Source organism: Nothobranchius furzeri, chromosome 17 (genome assembly GCF_043380555.1).
Source record: "Nothobranchius furzeri strain GRZ-AD chromosome 17, NfurGRZ-RIMD1, whole genome shotgun sequence".
Classification (NCBI taxonomy): domain Eukaryota; kingdom Metazoa; phylum Chordata; class Actinopteri; order Cyprinodontiformes; family Nothobranchiidae; genus Nothobranchius; species Nothobranchius furzeri.
Window position 1 is genome coordinate 21,410,358 of NC_091757.1, and position 20,920 is coordinate 21,431,277.

The 20,920-nt window shown below is 44.4% G+C and overlaps 2 protein-coding genes across 4 annotated transcripts in view; one reads left to right on the plus strand and one right to left on the minus strand.

Moving 5' to 3' along the window:
- apba1a (amyloid beta (A4) precursor protein-binding, family A, member 1a) overlaps positions 1 to 4,285 on the plus strand; it is a 28,320-nt gene extending 24,035 nt beyond the window's left edge. Inside the window, exons 9-11 of one of the 2 annotated variants that reach the window (XM_015975695.3) lie at positions 2,864 to 2,983; positions 3,066 to 3,206; positions 3,618 to 4,285. In XM_015975695.3, coding sequence (XP_015831181.1) covers positions 2,864 to 2,983; positions 3,066 to 3,206; positions 3,618 to 3,689 — 333 coding nt within the window. In that variant the 3' untranslated portion in view covers positions 3,690 to 4,285. Of the gene's footprint in view, positions 1 to 2,863; positions 2,984 to 3,065 lie in introns of both variants that reach the window. The other variant, XM_054734300.2, reaches the window with a different exon arrangement.
- Positions 1 to 20,920, minus strand: part of ppm1f (protein phosphatase, Mg2+/Mn2+ dependent, 1F) — a 123,512-nt gene that overhangs the window by 92,420 nt on the left and 10,172 nt on the right. The gene's annotated exons all lie outside the window — the stretch shown is intronic.

Consider the following 20,920-nt stretch of genomic DNA (forward strand, 5'->3'; position numbering starts at 1 on the left):
CACCATTAGTGTAGCCAGAAACTCATTTGTGGGTGGGCCTAAGAAAATGTAAGTGGGCCCAATAAACGTAATTGAAAACAAGTATATTTTGCTTGTGTGTGTGTGTGTGTGTGTGTGTGTGTGTGTGTGTGTGTGTGTGTGTGTGTGTGTGTGTGTGTGTGTGTGTGTGTGTGTCCTCCTCACATGCCCTAGCTCAGGGGTCGGCAATCCGCGGCACTTCCATCCATCTGATGCGGCTCTCTGTGCTTGTAAAATAATGAATGGATATTTAAATAAAATGCTTTATATTTTACTGCATTAATTTTACATCTGTAAGCTAATTCTAAATGTAAAGATTGTCTGCGTAAACCTGAACAGGTCCAACCCGGTCTACTGTGTGACCGGGTTGACGCGTCACGCTTGTGCGTAATCATATCGGCGCTTTCTGAGCTGAAGACGATGTGAGATTCTGGGACTCTCCTCAGACGCCACATTGGAGACAGGAACAAGCACAATTCAGCCAAAGTTTCATCATCAGGGAACATTTTCTAAGTGACAAGTCTCTCTGAGAGACCGGGTTTGGAAAACTCTCGCTTCAGTCGGAGGAATCTTCCCGCATGCGCTCTGGTTCTGCAACGCGCTCCAAGCCCCTCTCCACATCTTCAGCTCACTGTGCACCGTACGTACGCGCTGACTGAGCGGTGTCCAGCTCAGATGTTCAGAAGGAAATCTTTTCTTGAGTGATTTAGCTACATCTGCGATGTGCGAAACAAATAAAATGTCAGTTCGTCTGCATGCGGCGGGGTAATTCTTTCTATTCTTTCTATGTCAAAATAAACGGCCAAATACGGGAACTATCCGGTCAACACAAGCCCTGCTTTTAACTGTTCTGTTTTCTTGTGAAAATTGTTGGAAAGAGTAAACAAAAATCAAAGTCTCAGTAGAAAAAATGACATATTTATTGCAATGAAAACCACAAACTTTTGCAATTAACCATCTTCAGCACATTTTTGCATATAAATGCAAGGCATGTCTCAGATGTTTTTCATGTCTCATTGCTGTTATGCTGAAAATGGAGTTCCACACTTTCTGGCTACCTCTGCTTCTTCCAAAATGTCCAGCAGATGACAGGATCAGTTTAGCAAGCCACAAAATTATAAAAATATATTTACATTTACATTATATACATAGTAACAAGGAAGGTGTCATGACCAAAAGCCTTAGTTTATGTGTGCTAAGCCTCAAAGTAACACACGAGAACATCAAATTTTAAATTTAATTTTTTGATTTTTATAATTTATCTTTGTTATTTATTAGTGTTATTTGAGCCACTCAATCTGTTGCTATTTGTTAATTAGGTGCCCGTGTTACTGAGCAGCATGCCCAAGTTTGAACGTTTTTATTTATTTTTTCAAACAGAACACTTGCAATATATGGCAAAAAACTTTAAATCTGCTGTTTTTCATGTTTATATGGTACTTATTTTTCAAAGCGGTCTATTTTATGTACAATGTGATTGTGTTAATTTTTTATACTCATGTATAAAAACGAAGTTATTAAAAGTCACTGCGCTGTGTTGTCTATATGCCGATTGTGTTAATATTTCTCATTCAGGTCTCTCTTAGAAAAGTGACCTCGATCACTGCCTAATTACAGAGAATAGAATATGAAACGGCCTTGATTTTCCTTTAAGCACCACACCGTAGCTCCTTTATTAATTTTTTAAAGAATTTTATAGTTTAAGTAGTAAGGAGTTATTTGAAATCACATGCACCGAGGCGTCACCGGTGATCCTGGTGACGCCTCGGCGTTAAATGGTTAAAAACTAAATGAAAACAAAGTGCGTCAATCCTGACCAAGACGTGCAGGCCTGAGAAACAAAACAAGGATTCATGTGGTTTCCGTATAGCCTGTAAAAGGACATGTTTTCTCCAGGACCAGAGAGGACACAAACTCAATACATCTCTTTTATTGTGAGGTAATAATTTCTCCGGGTTTTGCGGTTGCGGACAGGAATGGACATGCACACTGCGGGTGCGGGCGGGAGTGTAACACACGTTGCGGTTGTGGGCGGTAATGGTCAGAAATTCAGCGGGAGTAGGATGAAGAAAAGAGTCCCGCGCAGGGCTCTAGTATAGAGCTGGTCCAGTGTTCCATGGCAGGGATGAAAACCACATTGCTCCTCCTGAATCTGAGGTTCAACAATCCGACGGACCCTCCTCTCCAGAACCCCTGAATAGACCTTACCAGGAAGGCTCAGGAGTGTGATCCCCCTGTAGTTGGAACACACCCTGCAACCCCCTTTTTAAATAAGGGAACCACCACCCCGGTCTGCCAGTCCAGTGGGACTGCCCTCGATGTCCACGCGATATTGCAGAGCCGCGTCAGCCAACACAGCCCCACAACATCCAGAGCCTTAAGGAACTCCAGGCGGATCTCATCCATCCCTGGGGCCTTGCCACAGAGGAACTTTTTAACCACCTCAGTGACCTCAGCACCAGAGATTTGAGAGGCCAACTCAAAGTCCCCGAGGGATTGAGGAGGTCTTCAAAGTATTCTGCCAACCGATCCACAACATCCTGAGTAGAGGTCAGCAGCACACCGTCCCCACTATAAATAGTGTTGGTAGCGCACTGTCAACTGTGTTGACAGCATCCCTAACCGCTGGTGTCCACCAGCGGGTTCGGGGCTTGCCACCACGACAGGCACCGACGATCCCGCGACCACAGCTCCGTATGTTCAATATTCCTGCATAAAAACGCTGAAATTACTATTGTTAAATCAACATGGATACATGTGATTTTTGTTTTGTAATTAATCTAATCAGTGCGCCATTGTGAACATAGAGTCAGCTGATTTTGGCATCCTTAACTGTTTAACATAGGATCTGAAGAACAAGTCCCAGGTCAAGCTGAGTATCGTAAGGTGTCCTCCAGTGACTAGTGTTCTCATCAGACGTCAGGACCAGCGCTGCCAGCTGGGATTCAGTGTGCAGAATGGCATTGTGGGTACCACTTTGCTCAGTTTTTAAATGATTGCAGTATTTACCTTTAACTGTGACCTAACACAAACATTCCTCTCAACAGATCTGCAGCCTTATGCGTGGTGGTATTGCTGAACGAGGTGGGGTCAGAGTAGGTCATCGAATCATTGAGATCAATAACCAGAGTGTGGTAGCAACACCACATGAAAAAATAGTTCAGATCCTGTCAAATGCTGTGGGAGAGGTGAGTCTGCATCTCAAAAGGTCTGCCACTGAAGAGTTATTTGTAGTAGTAGTAGTAGTAGGGGTCTCAGGGCTTTATCAGCCAAGACCTTAAACCTTGGTTTGTGTTTTACTGTCATCCCAAATGTATCTTCCTCACACGAGTCATCAGAGAAAAGTCTGTGCTTCCTCCAAGCCAATGTCATCATCAGAAGTGGATAAATACCAACAGCAGATCGTATAACTGAGTGGCTGTGGCTCAGGTGGAGGACTGGTTAAGATTAGTTAGGTTTCCAGCCTCTGGACCATGATCGGGCTGGGTCTGAGCGCAGCGCACAGCTGTTCCACGCTTTGCTGTGTCCGATTAACTGAACACATTAGTCACAGTGGCCCTTAGGATGCGACTGCTGCTAAAGGATACGTTGTGTTTCAGATTTACATGAAGACCATGCCTGCTGCGATGTACCGCCTGCTGACTGCTCAGGAGCCGTCTGTCTACATTTGAACCGCACTCCAGAAGTTCACGCTGTTGAAGCCAGCTTGGTGCTCCTCTGGAAAACATTCCTTATGCTGAGTCATGAAACCAGTTATAATTACTTTAATCTGACCAAACTCTAAAACTGCTATATTCAGTTTGCTGTTCATGTTTTGGAATGTATTAGAGCTGGGCAATAAATCGGAAATTTATCGTTATCGAAATTTCTGAGTTTTATCGAGATTATTTTTCCCATGTCAATAAATTTGATAACAAGAAAGTGAAAAGAGGTGTGTAGGTTGGCAGCGTTCATGTCCCTTTAAGAAGCTGTAGCACCGTGAGTCACGTAAAAGTGTGACTCAATGCGATACATGTGACAGCCCCATCTAGTGGACAACTTTTGTCTCTGCGCATACCTGTAGTTATCGTCCATTTATCGTTATCGAGGTGAAATCCTCAATATATCGTGATAATGATTTTAGGCCATATCGCCCAGCCCTAGAATGTATTTATTGAAAGTTATCTGCATTCATTATGTTGGTTTGTACGTTTTAGCCCTAAAAGAACATGATCACTGCACAATAAATGGTTCTTCAGTCAGAACATAGCGTTAAGTGCTGTAAAGATCCAGCCAACCATTACACCACTACATGGCTCCTGATGTCTAAGTGGGGCATCAGAAGAGGTGGAACACGGACATTTCTGCCCACAGTTCCAGCATCAAGCACAGAACCATCTAGGCTGAAGCTAAATGCTGACAGTTTGATGTGTAAACCATGTGACAACTGCACAAGGTCAAACTAAATGTTAAAGCTGCTGTCAGGAGTTCAATTGGCTCACCATGGTTACCACACAACGCATTTTTGTTTTTCTATGGCCCTTCTTAGGGTTCTCCACCAAGACCCCAAGGCACTTCACAACACAGACAGTCTTTCACACGCTGGTGATAATGAGCTACAAGGTAGCTACAGCTGCCCTAACAGAACCCAGTGATGGAGGAGGATGCCAGTCAGACCTGGCAGTCTCAAACGTATTGTGTGTGTCTGCTGAGAACGTCTGACAGAGTCTCCTGTCAGAAGGAACTTTAATTCCCACCTCCAACAGAACTCCCAAAATGTTCCGGGGAGGCGGGGCACATTGAGTCCGAACAGGCCATGTTCGGTGCCTCCATTGTTGAGGTGGTCGACCAGAGCTGTGGCCAAAGGGTCGTCGTGCCTGTCGTGGCGGGAACCCCCGAACCCGCTGGTGGGCACAGACAGTTAGGGATGCTGTCAAGCTGAAGAAAGAGTCCTATCAGGTCTTTCTGGCCTATGAGACTCCAGAGGCAGCTGATAGGTACCGGCAGTCCAAGCAGAATGAAGCTCGGGGGGGTTGCGGAAGCAAAAACCCGGGTGTGGGAGAAGTTCGGTGAGACCATGGAGCAAGACTTCCATATGGCTTTGAGGAGATTCTGGTCCAACATCCTACACCACTATTTATAGTGGGGATGGTGTGCTGTTGACCTCTACTCGGGACGTTGTGGATCGGTGGGCAGAATACTTCGAAGACCTCCTCAGTCACCTTCCAGTTAGGAAGCAGAGGCTGGGACTTCAAGTTGGGCTCTCCTGTCTCTAGTGCTGAGGTCACTGAGGTGGTCACAAAGCTCCTCGTGGCAAGGCTCTGGGGGTGGATGAGATCCGCCCAGAGTACCTTAAGTCTCTGGATGTTGTAGGGCTGTGTTGGCTGACGCGGCTCTGCAATATCGCATGGACATTGGGGGCAGTCCCACTGGCTTGGCAGACTGGAGTGTGTGTGGGTGGGTGTGTTCCAACTACAGGGGCTTCACACTTCTGAGCCTCCCTAGTAAGGTCTATTCAGGGGTTCTGGAGAGGATGGTCCGTCGGATTGTCGAACCTCAGATTCAGGAGGAGCAATGTGGCTTTTGTCCTGACCGTGGAAAACTGGACCAGCTCTATTCTAGGGTTCCCACTCTTTTTTTGACATAAATTTCAGGACATTTTCAAGACTTTCTCAGCTGCTGCAGAACGGGTCAAGTTATTACAGCGAGGGCTGGGTGATATTATTTTCATATCTGGATGTATTTTGAAACAGATATGATAGTGTACCTATACCGCTATATCTTTTGTGTATTTGTTTATTTAAGGATCCCCATTAGTCTTCACCATAGTGAAGGTGAATATCGATAGTGATATCGATTTTATAGTTGTCCAAAGATTGCCGTCTTTCACTAAAGGGAGCCTAAATCTCCTCCTTTTACGGTCAGCTCACGGGTCCCCAGAGGAACGAAAACAGTGAATGCAAGTCAACGGGGCTAAACACACAATTTTCTAATCCGCTTTGCCTTACACCCTGCATCACACATTTGTTGTACTGCAATTTAAATGAAAAGTAATGATGGATGTTTCGACCACGCCAGTCACGTACTCTGAGATTTATCAGCTTGTAAAAGTTCGTAATTAGCATGACTACAACTTAGACCTCAGCACGTCGCATAGATGACATCACCACATAATTTCCTTCCCTAGCGTAGCTGCTACTTACCACATGACCAGATTTATGGTGGTTCTTTCCTCCTGAAGGAAGGATTTGAACTTTGCTGAACTTACAGCCATTTTATCCTGTTTGGTGGTGCACATTTGTAGTCCTGGACGTAATTTTCACATTATTTGGAAAATATGACCAAACTTTGAAATTAATTGCATTTGCTCATACCAAGACGCATGGTTTACATAATGGAATAAATTGATGAGTTATGTGTTTGGACTGAATAATTTATTTTAACAAATCTTTAACTGTTTTTCGTTTGTCATTTATATTGCTGAAATGAATATACTGTACATTTCCGAAAATGCGTCAAAGTCCCTCATCCTAATTTGATTGACAGCAACGGACAGCTTTCCCCACAGTTTATGCAAGACTTAACACTTGAAGCGGGAGACTGTCAATAATACAGAGTTTCGATTTAGGGGATGTAAGAAAAGTCCTAAGAATGGGGACGCTCCCTCTCTGGTCACCATGGTAACGACACACTACAATTCTCTGTTTGCTCCTCTGTCAACAGAGAGAGGAAGAAAAACCTCTCACTCAACATACTGCGATACAGCAGCACTCTTAACCTGAACGTCGTTAGCTTTGGCCCTTCTTTGGAGAAATAAATCTTTACTTGAGTATGAAAAATGTGTAAATCTAGCAACAAAGACAGATGGACACACTGGGAAGCAGAACTGTTCTAAGCAATTTGATTGGTTGGTTGCATCACATTTTATTTAATTTTTATTTAACCAGGATAGAGACCCATTGAGGTTAAGAACCTCTTTTACGAGGGTGTCCTGGCCAAGAGGCAGCAAAAAATACAAACAGAAACAGTTACAACGTAATGACAATGACAAAACACTCAATCATTAAAAGCAGTTACAAGTTACTAACGCCGTCTCTGAAGCTTTCAGTTTGGTTTTGAAGGCATTTACCCCCAAATTCCACTACCTCCGCTCCGCTCCGACACGAACGCCGGAGCAAAATCGGTCCCGTTGTAGTCAATCAGAGCAATTCCACTACTGCGGCCGTGCTCCGGCAGTGCGGCGCCGTGCGCCGCCCTCTGTTCCGGCGTCCGGCAAAAATAGAATCGATCCTATTTTCGCCGGACGCCGGAGCACCTCCGCAGTAAATGGACAGAAATCACAACCGCCCAACAGGAAAAGGAGCGGGCACAACTTCCGTTTTTCACAATAAATCGATAAACAAAAGGCGTTTTTTGTTTCATATGCACAGGTTTAACAACTTTTAACAACTATCAGTGGCGGCTGAAGTTTAAATGCACAAAAGTAAGCCATAAATACAGTTTCTACTATCAAAGTAGTCACACTTTGTTGATCCAAACACTGCTGATCTCTCAACACAAATGATGGGCAGATTAAACAGATTAAAATCCCGCGCATGCTTATTTGCCCACCTCAGGTCTCCGCACCGGAGCGGAGCCGTTGTAGAGCGGGTAGCAGTAAAAATTGAGTTCGGAAGCGAGCGGCTGCGGAAGGCGGGGGTGGACCGGAGCGGAGCGGAGGTAGTGGAATTTGGGGGTTAGTGAAACCTGCTCAGTCATTCTCCAGGTTTTCTGCAGCTGGTTCCAAGCAGAAGGAGCAGAGCAGGCGAAGGCTTTCTTTCCTAACTGTGTGCGAGCAAAAGGAACAGAAAGTAGCAACTGATCGTTACCCCCAAATTCCACTACCTCCGCTCCGCTGCGGTCCGCCCCCGCCTTCCGCAGCCGCTCGCTTCCGAACTCAATTTTTACTGGTATGCGCTCTACAACGGCTCCGCTCCGGTGCGGAGACCTGAGGTGGGCAAACAAGCATGCGCGGGATTTTCAAGATCTTGCGATACAGTCCGAGCAATAAACGCGGAAGTTAGATCCAAACACCCGTTGTGTGGGAGAAACATCGGCATGAGCTGTTTAATCTGCCCATCATTTGTGTTGAGAGATCAGCAGTGTTTGGATCAACAAAGTGTGACTACTTTGATAGTGGAAACTGTATTTATGGCTTACTTTTGTGCATTTAAGTTCAGCCGCCATTGATAGTTGTTAAAAGTTGTTAAACCTGTGCATATGAAACAAAAAACGCATTTTGTTTATCGATTTATTGTGAAAAACGGAAGTTGTGCTTGCTCCTTTTCCTGTTGGGCGGTTGTGATTTCTGTCCATTGACTGCGGAGGTGCTCTGGCGTCCGGCGAAAATAGGATCGATTCTATTTTTGCCGGACGCCGGAACAGAGGGTGGCGCACGGCGCCGCACTGCCGCAGTAGTGGAATTGCTCTGATTCACTACAACGGGATCGATTTTGCTCCGGCGTTCGTGTCGGAGCGGAGGTAGTGGAATTTGGGGGTTAGACCTTAAAGAATGGGAATCAACATTTTTTCGTGTGATTAAAGTGCAAATATAAGGAGGTAACAGTCTAAACACTGCCTTGTAAATAAAAACATACCAATGATTTTGTCTTCTTATTGCCAATGACGGCCATTTCACTCGTGAATATAATTCACAGTGATGTGTTATGGCTCTACAGCTTGTGATGAATCTCAGAGACACATGGTAAACCGAGTCCAGTTTTTGTAGCACAGTTAAAGAAGCATTCATATATATAAGATCACCGTAATCTAGTACAGATAAAAAGGTAGTTGTGACAAGTTGCCTTTTTCCTTCAAAAGAAAAACACGACTTATTACGGAAGTAGAAACCCAGCTTTAGTTTTAATTTTTTCACCAGTTTTTCTATATGAGATTTAAAGGTAAGGGAGTTATCTATCCAAACACCTAGTTACTTATACTCATGGACCATCTCTATGACTTTCCCTTCCAATGTGATTAGTTTAGGAACACTATTCGGTATTTGCCTATTTGTAAAAATCATCAACTTAGTCTTCTCAGCATTACGGGTTAGCTTTAGCTGATGCAATGAGTGCTGGACTAAGTCAAATGCTTTCTGCAAGGATTCAACAACCTGAGAAAGTGATGTTCCAAAACAATAGATGATCGTATAATCTACATAGAAATGGATATTAGCATCTTTAATATTTTGGCCCAAGTCATTGATGTACAAGATAAATAGGAGGGGGCCCAGGACTGAGCCCTGGGGCACCCCCCTCCGGACAACCCCAAAATCAGAGCAAAGATCCTCGCATTTAACACACTGTGTCCTGTTAGTCAGGTAATTTGAGAACCATGCTACTGAGTGTTCTGACAACCCAAGGCTTAGTAATCTGTTTATTAAAATAGCATGGTCAACGGTATCAAAAGCTTTAGACAGGTCTATGAACAGTGAGGCACAAAACTGTTTCCTATCAAGTGCTACTATAATATCATTAACCACCTTCATAACAGCTGTAGTAGTGCTGTACCCTTTTCTAAAACCCGATTGACATTTCGAGAGGATGTCATTAAGACAAAAACTCTTTTAGCTGAACACTGACAAGTGACTCCATTATCTTGGAAAGCACGCTTAAATTTGATATTGGCCTATAATTTGTCAAAACTGCTGGATCTCCTCCTTTTAATAATGGTGAAACATATGCTGACTTCTACACTGATGGAATTTCTTTGGAGTTAATTGAAAGATTAAAAAGAATTGAAAGTGGCTCTGCCTCATAATCCGCTGCCATCTTTAAAAAATAAGGTTCTATAAAATCAGGTCCAGGTGGATTTCTGTCATCTACGTTTTTTAAAGCTTTATGAACTTCATGCACTGTAAAAGGTTTAAAGTTAAAAGGAGCTCCAGAAAAATTTGGGGGTATCATGCCAGATTTTATCAAAGGGGTTCCTACAAAATTAAACAGGGAACCCACCGAAAGAAAATGTTCGTTAAAACAATTTAAGATTTCGAGTCTGTTATAAACTGGAACTGAATCTCTAAGAACAAATGTAGGAAGAGCCTGAGAGATCTTTTCCACAGCAAAAGACTTGATCACTTTCCAGAATCTCTGAGGATCTTTAAGGTTTTCTGTGGTGACCGATAGAAAATATTCAGATTTTGCCTTTTTGATCAGGGAAGTACATTTATTTCTCAGCTGCCTGAAAACAGACCAGTCAGTAGTCAACTCTGTTGCTCTTGCCTTGTCCCATGCTCTATTTCATTCATGTATTATGTTTGCCAATTCTGGTGAAAACCAAGGATTTTCACGGCCCTTAATCCTACATTTTTTAATGGAGCATGTCGATTTACAATTTGCATAAAACTTTCTCTAAAAAAAAGTCCAAGCCAGCTCCACGTCTGGCAATAAATCTATATCTCCCCATTTAACTGCTGATAAATCATGATGAAAATCCTGTTCATTAAAATGTTTAAGATTCCTCTTACAAATTATACGTGGCTTACATTTTGGTATCTTGACATCCTTACATACTGCAACAATGATCGCTAAGATCATTACAAAAGACGCCAACTGAAGTAAACTTGTGTGCCACATTTGTTAAAATCAAATCAATTAAACTAGACTTTTCTGGATATCTAAGGTTCGGTCTAGTAGGCTGGTTAACTAATTGGGTAAGATTATTAGAATCACAGAAGCTTTTAAACTCATCAGAAGTTGCCTTTGTCCAGTCCCAGTTGAAATCCCCTGCCAGAAGTAGTTCAGTATAAGAAAATTTAGACAGCAACTGTTTTAAAGTATGTAGTGCCTTTACTTGAGTATGAAAAACGTGTAAATCTAGCAACAAAGACAGATGGACACACTGGGAAGCAGAACTGTTCTAAGCTATTTGACTGGTTGGTTGCGTCACATGGGCGTCGTGCTGGCTGGATGCAGAAATGAAAGCAGACGAGCGCTACAGCCCGATACCCACTGAATGCAGCCGAAAATTGAAATTCATGTGTAAAATGTTTACCCCTTTGTATTTATTCACAAGGAGGGAAAATACTTTTCCACGACAACTCAAACATTTCCAGGACATTTTTCTTTTTTTTTTCCCAGCATTTTCCATGTGTTTTCCGTGACTGGAAAATCCATTTTCCAGGTTGTCCAGGATGCGTGGGAACCCTGCTATACCCTTAGGGGTCCTGGAGGGTGTGTGGGAATTTGCCCAACCAGTCTACATGTGTTTTGTGGATTTGGAGAAGGCGTTTGACCGCCTCCCTCGGGGAGGCCCTCTGGAGGGTACCCCTGGAGTATGGGGTACCAGGCCCTCTGATACAGGCCGTTAGGTCCCTGTGTGACCGCTGTCAGAGATGGTCTGCATTACAGCAAGTCGGGCTCGTTCCCAGCGAGAGTTGGACTCCGCCAAGGCTGCCCTTTGTCACCGATTCTGTTCATAACCTTTATGGACAGGATTTCTAGGAGCAGCCAAGGTGTGGAGGGCATCTGTTTTGGTAGCCAGAGGATCAGGTCTCAGCTTTTGCAGATGATGTGGTCCTGTTGACTTAATCAGAACGTGATCTCCGGCTTTCACTGGAGCGGTTCGCAGCCGAGTGTGATGCAGCTGGAATAAGAATCTGCTCCTCGAAATCTACTAGAAACTCAGTTCAATACCAAATTGACATAGCATGTCCGTTTCCCTAGCAGTAAGCTGCAGAGTGTTGGAACCCAAGTTCTTTCTCTTTAATTTGTGGTTTTCAGCAGACGAAGGTTACTATACTAGATACTGCCTATGTGTATATACATGTACCTTATTTTTCTTCAGATTACTCTAAGTGTTGGTGCTGCTGTAACAAGTTAACTTCCCCACTGTGGGATTGTTACGTGCAGTGCCCCTTTTTGGCCAGTAGATGGCCTCAATGGCTTCTGCCTCGACTGTCTCCTGGTGCCCAGCTGTGGGTAAGTTGACAATCACCTGAGTAGCTGGTAAAAGCTGCCCTCTTGCCCTCATTCAACGAGAAGTGTGGACACGGAGGTGTTCACCCTTTTCTCTCTCCTCGTGGTATCCTTGTGTTTAACTTCGTTCGCTGGCATTCTCTAGATTCGGATTGACTTTTGGATTGACCTTAGACCGGCCCTTGACTTCGATTTTGGCTTTGCCCGAGCGTCACTGCCTTTCAGGACGACTCGTGTGTGTAATTTAGAATTATAAATAAGAATATTTCAGTTAATTAGTTTCCCTCTTTCCAGCCCTTTTGGCTCGCCTCCTTTTGTTAGACGTTTTTACCATCTGTGAACTCCTGCCTTTAGATTTGTTTAATAAAATATTTTCTTTTGGACACTTACACTTTATTATTATTCCTCCCACACGTACACTTTGTTGCTCCCTCTACCACCTCATCACTCCTAGCGAGCTGAGGGACATAATAGGGATCAATAAAGTCTGTTCTATTCTAAACGACTCCTTAAATGACAAGCCTTTCCTCTACGATTTATCGGATTAAATTCTTTATTCCTGACAGGAACCCCTCCTCTGTCCCGACAGCGTTTATAACCTTTGCAACTTGTTTGGTTATTTTGCACTTCAGCAGCCGGCGTCTCGATCTCACGATCAGTGAAGTTTTCTTTGGTTTAGTTTTGTTTCATTATTTTTGGGAAGAATGCAGGAATCCTTAGCCTAGTGAACTAGACCAATGCAAAGGCAAAGATGTGACCAAATGTGATCAACTGAGGGCATTTCCGTAGGTAAGTGACGGAGGACAGACACGAGCACCTGGCTACACACAGGTGGGATTTATCATCAGACGACTGGAAAATCATGCGTACGAGTTCCTAAATCAGGATTTTGACCGTTCGTACAAACATTCTAAACTTCTTTCATATAAATGAATATAGGAGGATTTCTATGAACGTTTGACGAATGAGGCCCCCGGGCCTCTGATCTGTGGTCCAACAGGTCCACTGAGGACCAATCACATCACAGAGTAGAATCACATGACACAACTTTCATCAGTAAGGAAATTGAACACATACAAACCTTCACAATGAAAACCTGAACAGAAGATGAATGAATACACTTTCATCTGGTTATAACAACCATGGTCTTCCATTCAGAACAACTAGTAGGTTAGTTCTAAGTTAAGAATGTGGACTTGAAGATGCAGTGAGTGTAGCTAGGAAACAGGAGGGCTACGTCCACAAGAATAAATCATAAAGTTGTCTGATGCATGAACAGGAACAGAGCAGCACCGCAACAATAAATAAAAACTGACTTTATTCCAGAAGCTCAAATATTCCCCAAAGCTCAGAAACAGTTTATAACAAGGTCATGAAGCAGAATCCACACGTGAAGCTTTCCCCAACTGTTTCCAAACTTTTAAACCTCCAGTTCTTCAAATAGGTCCCCTGCATCCATGTGTCTTTTCCTGTGTGAGAGGTCAGAGGTCACGGTCTCATTTTCCACTTCATGGCTTCATGAGTGGGGCAAGTCCTGAAGGTTTATGTTTGTACTGAAGATGGCTGAAAACTCTTTAGAAAGCAGATGGTGTAGACCAACTCCATCATGAGCATACACCCAGCGGTCGCCCGTCCAGTCATAGCGCTTCGGTCCGCTGCAGACAGGACAGGAACAGTGAGTTACCGTGTGTTCAGGGGTGTAATGGTACATGTGTCTGTACTTTTCCTCTCACTGATATTTTATTAGAACGTGTCTTGAGGAGGGCGCGGCACTTTGGGTCAACAGGTTGTTATAAATATATGAAACTGTCTTTTGGGCACATCTTGTAACCAGCTGGCCAATGGGTGCTCTCTCAGTCCTGATCCCCAGGGGGCCCCATGGGCCTTACTAGCAGACCTTATGAATGTCTATCAATACTATATTAACATCAGTCGTTGGTGACCAATAACCCAAAATGTCATGCCTCTTCAGGGATGAAAGCCTGGGAGAATTTGTCCACCCTTAGAACCGACTGGGTGAATATCTGGTGTAATGTTGAAAGGGCCTCTAAAACCCAGCCATGGATATAGACGTATGAAACGTTGGCGTGGAGCTTATTTGACACCAGATGGAAGCTGCATCAGATTCTTCTGCTCGTTTTGTTCTCCTGAGCGAATGGTTTCAGTGATATCCCCATCCTCTTGGACCCTAGCAGCTTCCCGTCAGGTCACTGAGTAGCAGTAATGTTGAACATTAACAGGGGAGCAGGACTGGTCCTTGAAGGCCACAGTGGCTGCATGTTTTCTACATGTCCCTGCTCTCAGAGCAGCAACGCCTTTGTTTACCTTCTGCTAACAAGTTTCTGTTCCTCTGAGAAGAGGCAAAGACTGAGACACGCCAGCCACATGTCCCAGTCTCGTCCTCCGCTCTGAGGACGGAGACAGACAGAGAGGACATCAGGTGATCTGGGGGTCTCCCACAGAAACATTTTAGTGAGCAGATGTTATTTGCCACATTCTAGTGCTTTTAACAGGTTATTTAATTATATTTAAATGATTGTTTTTAAATGAACGACTTAAAAGCTGAGCTTTAAAAACTAAATAAAGAGAAAAAATAACACGTTTGGCCTGGTTTGTTGTTTAGTTTGAAGCCGAAGGAAAGACTCAGGCTCTGCTGCTGAAAACACTAAACCATAAAGAATCCTAACCTTTATTTTAGATTTCTGATAATATTAATATTAATAATAATAAGAACAGCAGCAGGAGGCTGTGGGCTGGATTAGGGTTTAATGGCAGCTACCTGCCCTTCACTAACCAGCTAACCAACCCTTCCTTTGGGGGCATTGGGACTTCATCATCTCCTCAGACCCATGGTGTCTTTGAGAAGAAACAAGCCAACAAGAAGAAACATCTAACTGAAAGGTAGACTAAAGTTTTAAAGTTGACACAAACCCAGCTCAGCCTGGATCATGAACCAGAATAAAGGTCAGCAGGAACTTCTACAGGCCGACAGCTAAACTACATCATAGTTCCTGTGTGTCCCCCCTGGGGGCATCCTAAATATCCTCCTGAATATTTCCCCACTGGATAATATTGAAGCTAGTTAAACTGGAAAACCGGCCTCACTAGGACCCCCCCCCCCCCCCATTATGTTCTCATCAGATCTGCACGAAGCACGTAGGCGACCCATTTAGGATTCAAAACGGTACATTTTGAGGAAAGCTTGGGGATTTTCATGTCTGTATTAAAGTGGTCGGAGCCATTAAACGTAAAACATCACCCAATGGTGTTGACCACTGACGTCGTTAGGTCCGTTTTAGGGGGGCTTCAGCCCCCCAAAAATAATCACAAGCCCCCCTATCATTTTGTTTATTTTATTTTATTTTTTTCAGTTAACTTTTTTTTATTTGTTCACATCTGCATGCTCATCACAATCACGACACGTGTAGTTGGTACATGAGTTTTTTAGTCTGAAACAGAAATAATAATTAATGAACATAGGACTACACCGTCGCACACAGGAAGTATCAAGAAAGGACTTCCTCCACTTCCTTAACCCCGACAGCTTTGTTGACAAGTCAGGGGGCGGGTCGATACAGCAAAACCTTTATATCGATGTGCAAACCCTGCTCAGCGCTCTTGTAAAGCCGGGCGGACACTGTGCGACTTTCTCACTCGTAGCACTCAGCTTCAGCTCAAACTGTACGACTTCCTCGCAGGACAGATCTCACGAGTCATGTGCTCACACTGCACGACCCAGTTCTCGCATGCGACCTGACTGCTCACACTGTACGTCTGGTAGCAACACGTCGGCCCTAAAAATGTGCTAAAAATAGCAGTTTTTACTCAACACGTCAGACTTTCTTGTCTTGTTTTGCCTGTTGTCCTTCGGGAGTGCTGCAGGAGGACACACAGGGATTTATGGGGGTTGGATGAGGAAAACGAAATAAAGAAAGTAAATCTGTGTTTTGTGATCAGTTTAATTTGACATGAACACGACAAACACGCTTTCTTGACAATCTTTGTGAGTAAAAAACGTGTAGAAATAAAAATGAACAACGTGTGTTATTAGGGAAATAGCGGGGAGCGGTGTTGATGCAGGATTGCGCATGCGCCGTGAGCGGTTCTGATACTTTTTGGGTCGCAGCTGCTCGCAGCGCCGCTTCAACAGTGCGATACCCTCACGAGGGACGAGCAAAATATTAAACACGCCAGAAGTCCATGCGAGCTCACGACTGCTGATCGGCAGCTGGTCACGTGGCGTAAATCGCCTCTCGTAACCCCCTGTACGCTACACGACCGCTCGGCCCAAAACTCACCCCGATGTCGTGGATTCTCGCACGACTGGAAAATCGTCTCAAAAAAGTGAAATAGTCGCACAGTGTACGCCCGGCTTAAGTCACTCAACATCACATTAGGGTAAGACAGCAAAAGCAGCACACCGTTAATATTTCAGACTTCAGAGAGAGGAAAATGCTACCGCACCGACATGCTAATGCTAACTCCGCTAGCATGTTTACATGCCGCAAACCATAATGAAAAGCTTTGTTGTCAAGTAAAATGGTCGGAAAACTCCCCTGAAGTGACATGATTAATAAGCCAGCCAGTTCATTGAGTGACTTAGTGCCACCAGCTTGAGCGTACAGTAATGAGTCTGCACAAACAGAACCTGCTCTGCGCTTGTGCTCTGCAACAGTGGAAATGTCCCAGGAAAAGAGGAGGGTTAATCAACCTAATTAAATATAATTATATAAAGTCCTCTTTATCTGAAAAAAGTGCAATTTTCCTGGCAGTATTTCCTGGACATGCTTTGATTGCATAATGGAGAGCTGTCTGATTGGCTGACGGAGAGGCTACATTGCTTTGTAAATTGCAAGTTGAGCAACAGCAGGGAGATTTGTGCGGGCAGAGACGGAGTTGAGCATGCAGAGAGAGGGCTGCACACGACTGCAGAGCAGGTTGTGCTCTTGCAGATTGATCACTGCACACTCCAGTTGGTGGCTCAAAAATCACTCCACACTAAAAACCTGAATCAGAATCTGGCCGAATGTGTATATTATTGACCGTTTTTCTATATTATGTATTTTTTCTATAATATATATATATTATATTATAGGTACATATATGTATCTATAGTATAGTAAACAGCCAGTTTTATGTATGTCACATGTATTCAAAAGCTATATCAAAACATATATTAAAACCTATATGTTTATATGAATTCTTTCCATGTGGGTTGTCAGTTGCTTAATATTTCCTATGTTTACCTATGGTAAAGAAAGGAGATATTGTACTCGTCTAACTTTAACATAAATTTTGGCAGCTTAATGTGACGTTATGGAAAATGCCATCATCATGAGCAACCAAACGTAGGCTATATTAGGCTAACAGTTGTCCATATTCTGTCCCATTTATCCTCCAATGGCTGTTTCAGTTATTGTGAGTGAAAACTAAATGGCATAGTAGCTTTTGTTCTGGCATTAGAAACTGAAAATGTTTTTCAATGTGTTGCTAGATGGATATACGAAGATTTTTAAGAGAGTGAGTGAGGAACAGGAGAGAGACCAGGTGGTTGATGCTGAGGAGATCTGCATGGTCGAGGTCAGTGATCTACAGCGAAAACAGGGGCGAGCGCACCGTTATGAGCATTTACCTGAGCACAAAGTTCCCAAGCAAAACTGAACAGTTTTCTATTTAGGAATGAACAGGTAAGAGACCTTGAGAAAAAAATAACTATAATTATCATGTGACCTGCAACCTTATGTCAAGTTGTATCTATAGTTGACTTTCTGTATGATAAGTTCTACTACTTGCTGGATATTTTTATATATACTGTTATTTTGTCTTGTAATAGTTAATTACACACTCCTTTATTCCATATCATAGCAGTGTTATTCATATATTAAAACTGTCAACTGCACACTCATTTGGCAGAATAAAAGTTTGACAATTATTCATTTGTTCTTTATTGTCACATTTCAGTAACATTTATAATTAAACAAGTTGTAATTAAACAAATTAAATAAATGACCTGTTACGTGCAGTAGACTGAAATGAATAGCTTTATTTGGAAATATAACATATCTAATTTTTAATGGACTTACATAAAATCTTTCTTCAACATAGACCCCACTAATGAACTGATTAAGTGTTATTTTTTATAAAAAGAAGAGAGAAAATGATCAAAGGTAGGAAAGGAAAAGAAAGTGATAAAATAATAGGATGTTCTTTAGATAATGAATTAATTGTTTTTGCAGGGTGTGACAAAAAACGTTCGAGGTCAAGCTCCTGGGGCTAAGCCCCGCCCCATCTCTCAATCCTAGTGACGTCCATGGTGTTGACAACCAGAACTCCGTAGATCCACATCAAGTTATGGGAGAGATATCCACCCACCTATCCATGCATCCATCCATCCATCCATCCTTCCACCCACCTATCCATGCATCCATCCATCCATCCATCCTTCCACCCACCTATCCATGCATCCATCCATCCATCCATCCTTCCACCCACCTATCCATGCATCCATCCATCCATCCTTCCATCCTCCCACCCACCTATCCATGCATCCATCCATCCATCCTTCCATCCTCCCACCCACCTATCCATGCATCCATCCATCCATCCATCCTTCCACCCACCTATCCATGCATCCATCCATCCATCCTTCCATCCTCCCACCCACCTATCCATGCATCCATCCATCCATCCATCCTTCCACCCACCTATCCATGCATCCATCCATCCATCCATCCTTCCACCCACCTATCCATGCATCCATCCATCCATCCATCCTTCCACCCACCTATCCATGCATCCATCCATCCATCCATCCATGCATCCATCCATCCTTCCATCCACCCACCCACCTATCCATGCATCCATCCATCCATCCATCCTTCCATCCTTCCATCCATCCATCCACCAACCTATCCATGCATCCATCCATCCATCCACCCACCTATCCATGCATCCATCCATCCATCCACCCACCTATCCATGCATCCATCCTTCCATCCATCAATCCATCCATCCATCCACCCACCCACCTATCCATGCATCCATCCACAAATCCACCAATCCATCCATCCATCCTTACATCCACCCACCTATCCATCCATGCATCCATCCATCCATCCTTCCATCCACCCATCCACGCATCCATCAATCCATCCTTCCTTCCATCCATCCATCAATCCATCCATCCACCCACCCACCTATCCATGCATCCATCCATCCATGCATCCATCCATCCATCCACCCACCTATCCATGCATCCATCCATCCATCCATCCTTCCACCCACCTATCCATGCATCCATCCATCCATCCATCCTTCCACCCACCTATCCATGCATCCATCCATCCATCCATCCATCCTTCCACCCACCTATCCATGCATCCATCCATCCATCCTTCCATCCTCCCACCCACCTATCCATGCATCCATCCATCCATCCTTCCATCCTCCCACCCACCTATCCATGCATCCATCCATCCTTCCATCCTCCCACCCACCTATCCATGCATCCATCCATCCATCCATCCTTCCACCCACCTATCCATGCATCCATCCATCCATCCATCCATCCTTCCACCCACCTATCCATGCATCCATCCATCCATCCTTCCATCCTCCCACCCACCTATCCATGCATCCATCCATCCATCCTTCCATCCTCCCACCCACCTATCCATGCATCCATCCATCCTTCCATCCTCCCACCCACCTATCCATGCATCCATCCATCCATCATCCTTCCACCCACCTATCCATGCATCCATCCATCCATCCATCCTTCCACCCACCTATCCATGCATCCATCCATCCTTCCATCCACCCACCCACCTATCCATGCATCCATCCATCCATCCATCCTTCCATCCTTCCATCCATCCATCCACCAACCTATCCATGCATCCATCCATCCACCCACCTATCCATGCATCCATCCTTCCATCCATCAATCCATCCATCCATCCATCCACCCACCTATCCATGCATCCATCCAACCATCCACCAATCCATCCATCCATCCATCCACCCACCCACCTATCCATGCATCCATCCACAAATCCACCAATCCATCCACCCATCCTTACATCCACCCACCTATCCATCCATGCATCCATCCATCCATCCTTCCATCCATCCATCCACGCATCCATCAATCCATCCTTCCTTCCATCCATCCATCAATCCATCCATCCACCCACCCACCTATCCATGCATCCATCCATCCATCCACCCACCTATCCATGCATCCATCCAACCATCCACCCACCCACCTATCCATGCATCCATCCATCCATCCATCCATCCACCCACCCACCTATCCATGCATCCATCCACAAATCCACCAATCCATCCATCCATCCTTCCATCCACCCACCTATCCATCCATGCATCCATCCATCCATCCTTCCATCCACCCATCCACACATCCATCAATCCATCCTTCCTTCCATCCATCCATCAATCCATCCATCCACCCACCCACCTATCCATGCATCCATCCATCCATCCACCTACCCACCTATCCATCCATCCATCTATCCACCCACCCACCCACCCACCTATCCATGCATCCCTCCATCAATCCACCAATCCATCCATCCACCCACCCACCTATCCATTCATCCATCCATCCATCCACCCACCTATCCATGCATCCACCCATCCACGCATCCATCCATCCATCCTTCCTTCCATCCATCCATCAATCCATCCACCCACCCACCTATCCATGCATCCATCCATCCATCCACCTACCCACCTATCCATCCATCCATCTATCCACCCACCCACCCACCCACCCACCTATCCATGCATCCCTCCATCAATCCACCAATCCATCCATCCACCCACCCACCTATCCATCCATCCATCCATCCATCCTTCCATCCACCCATCCATCCATCCACCCATCCACGCATCCATCCATCCATCCTTCCTTCCATCCATCCATCAATCCATCCACCCACCCACCT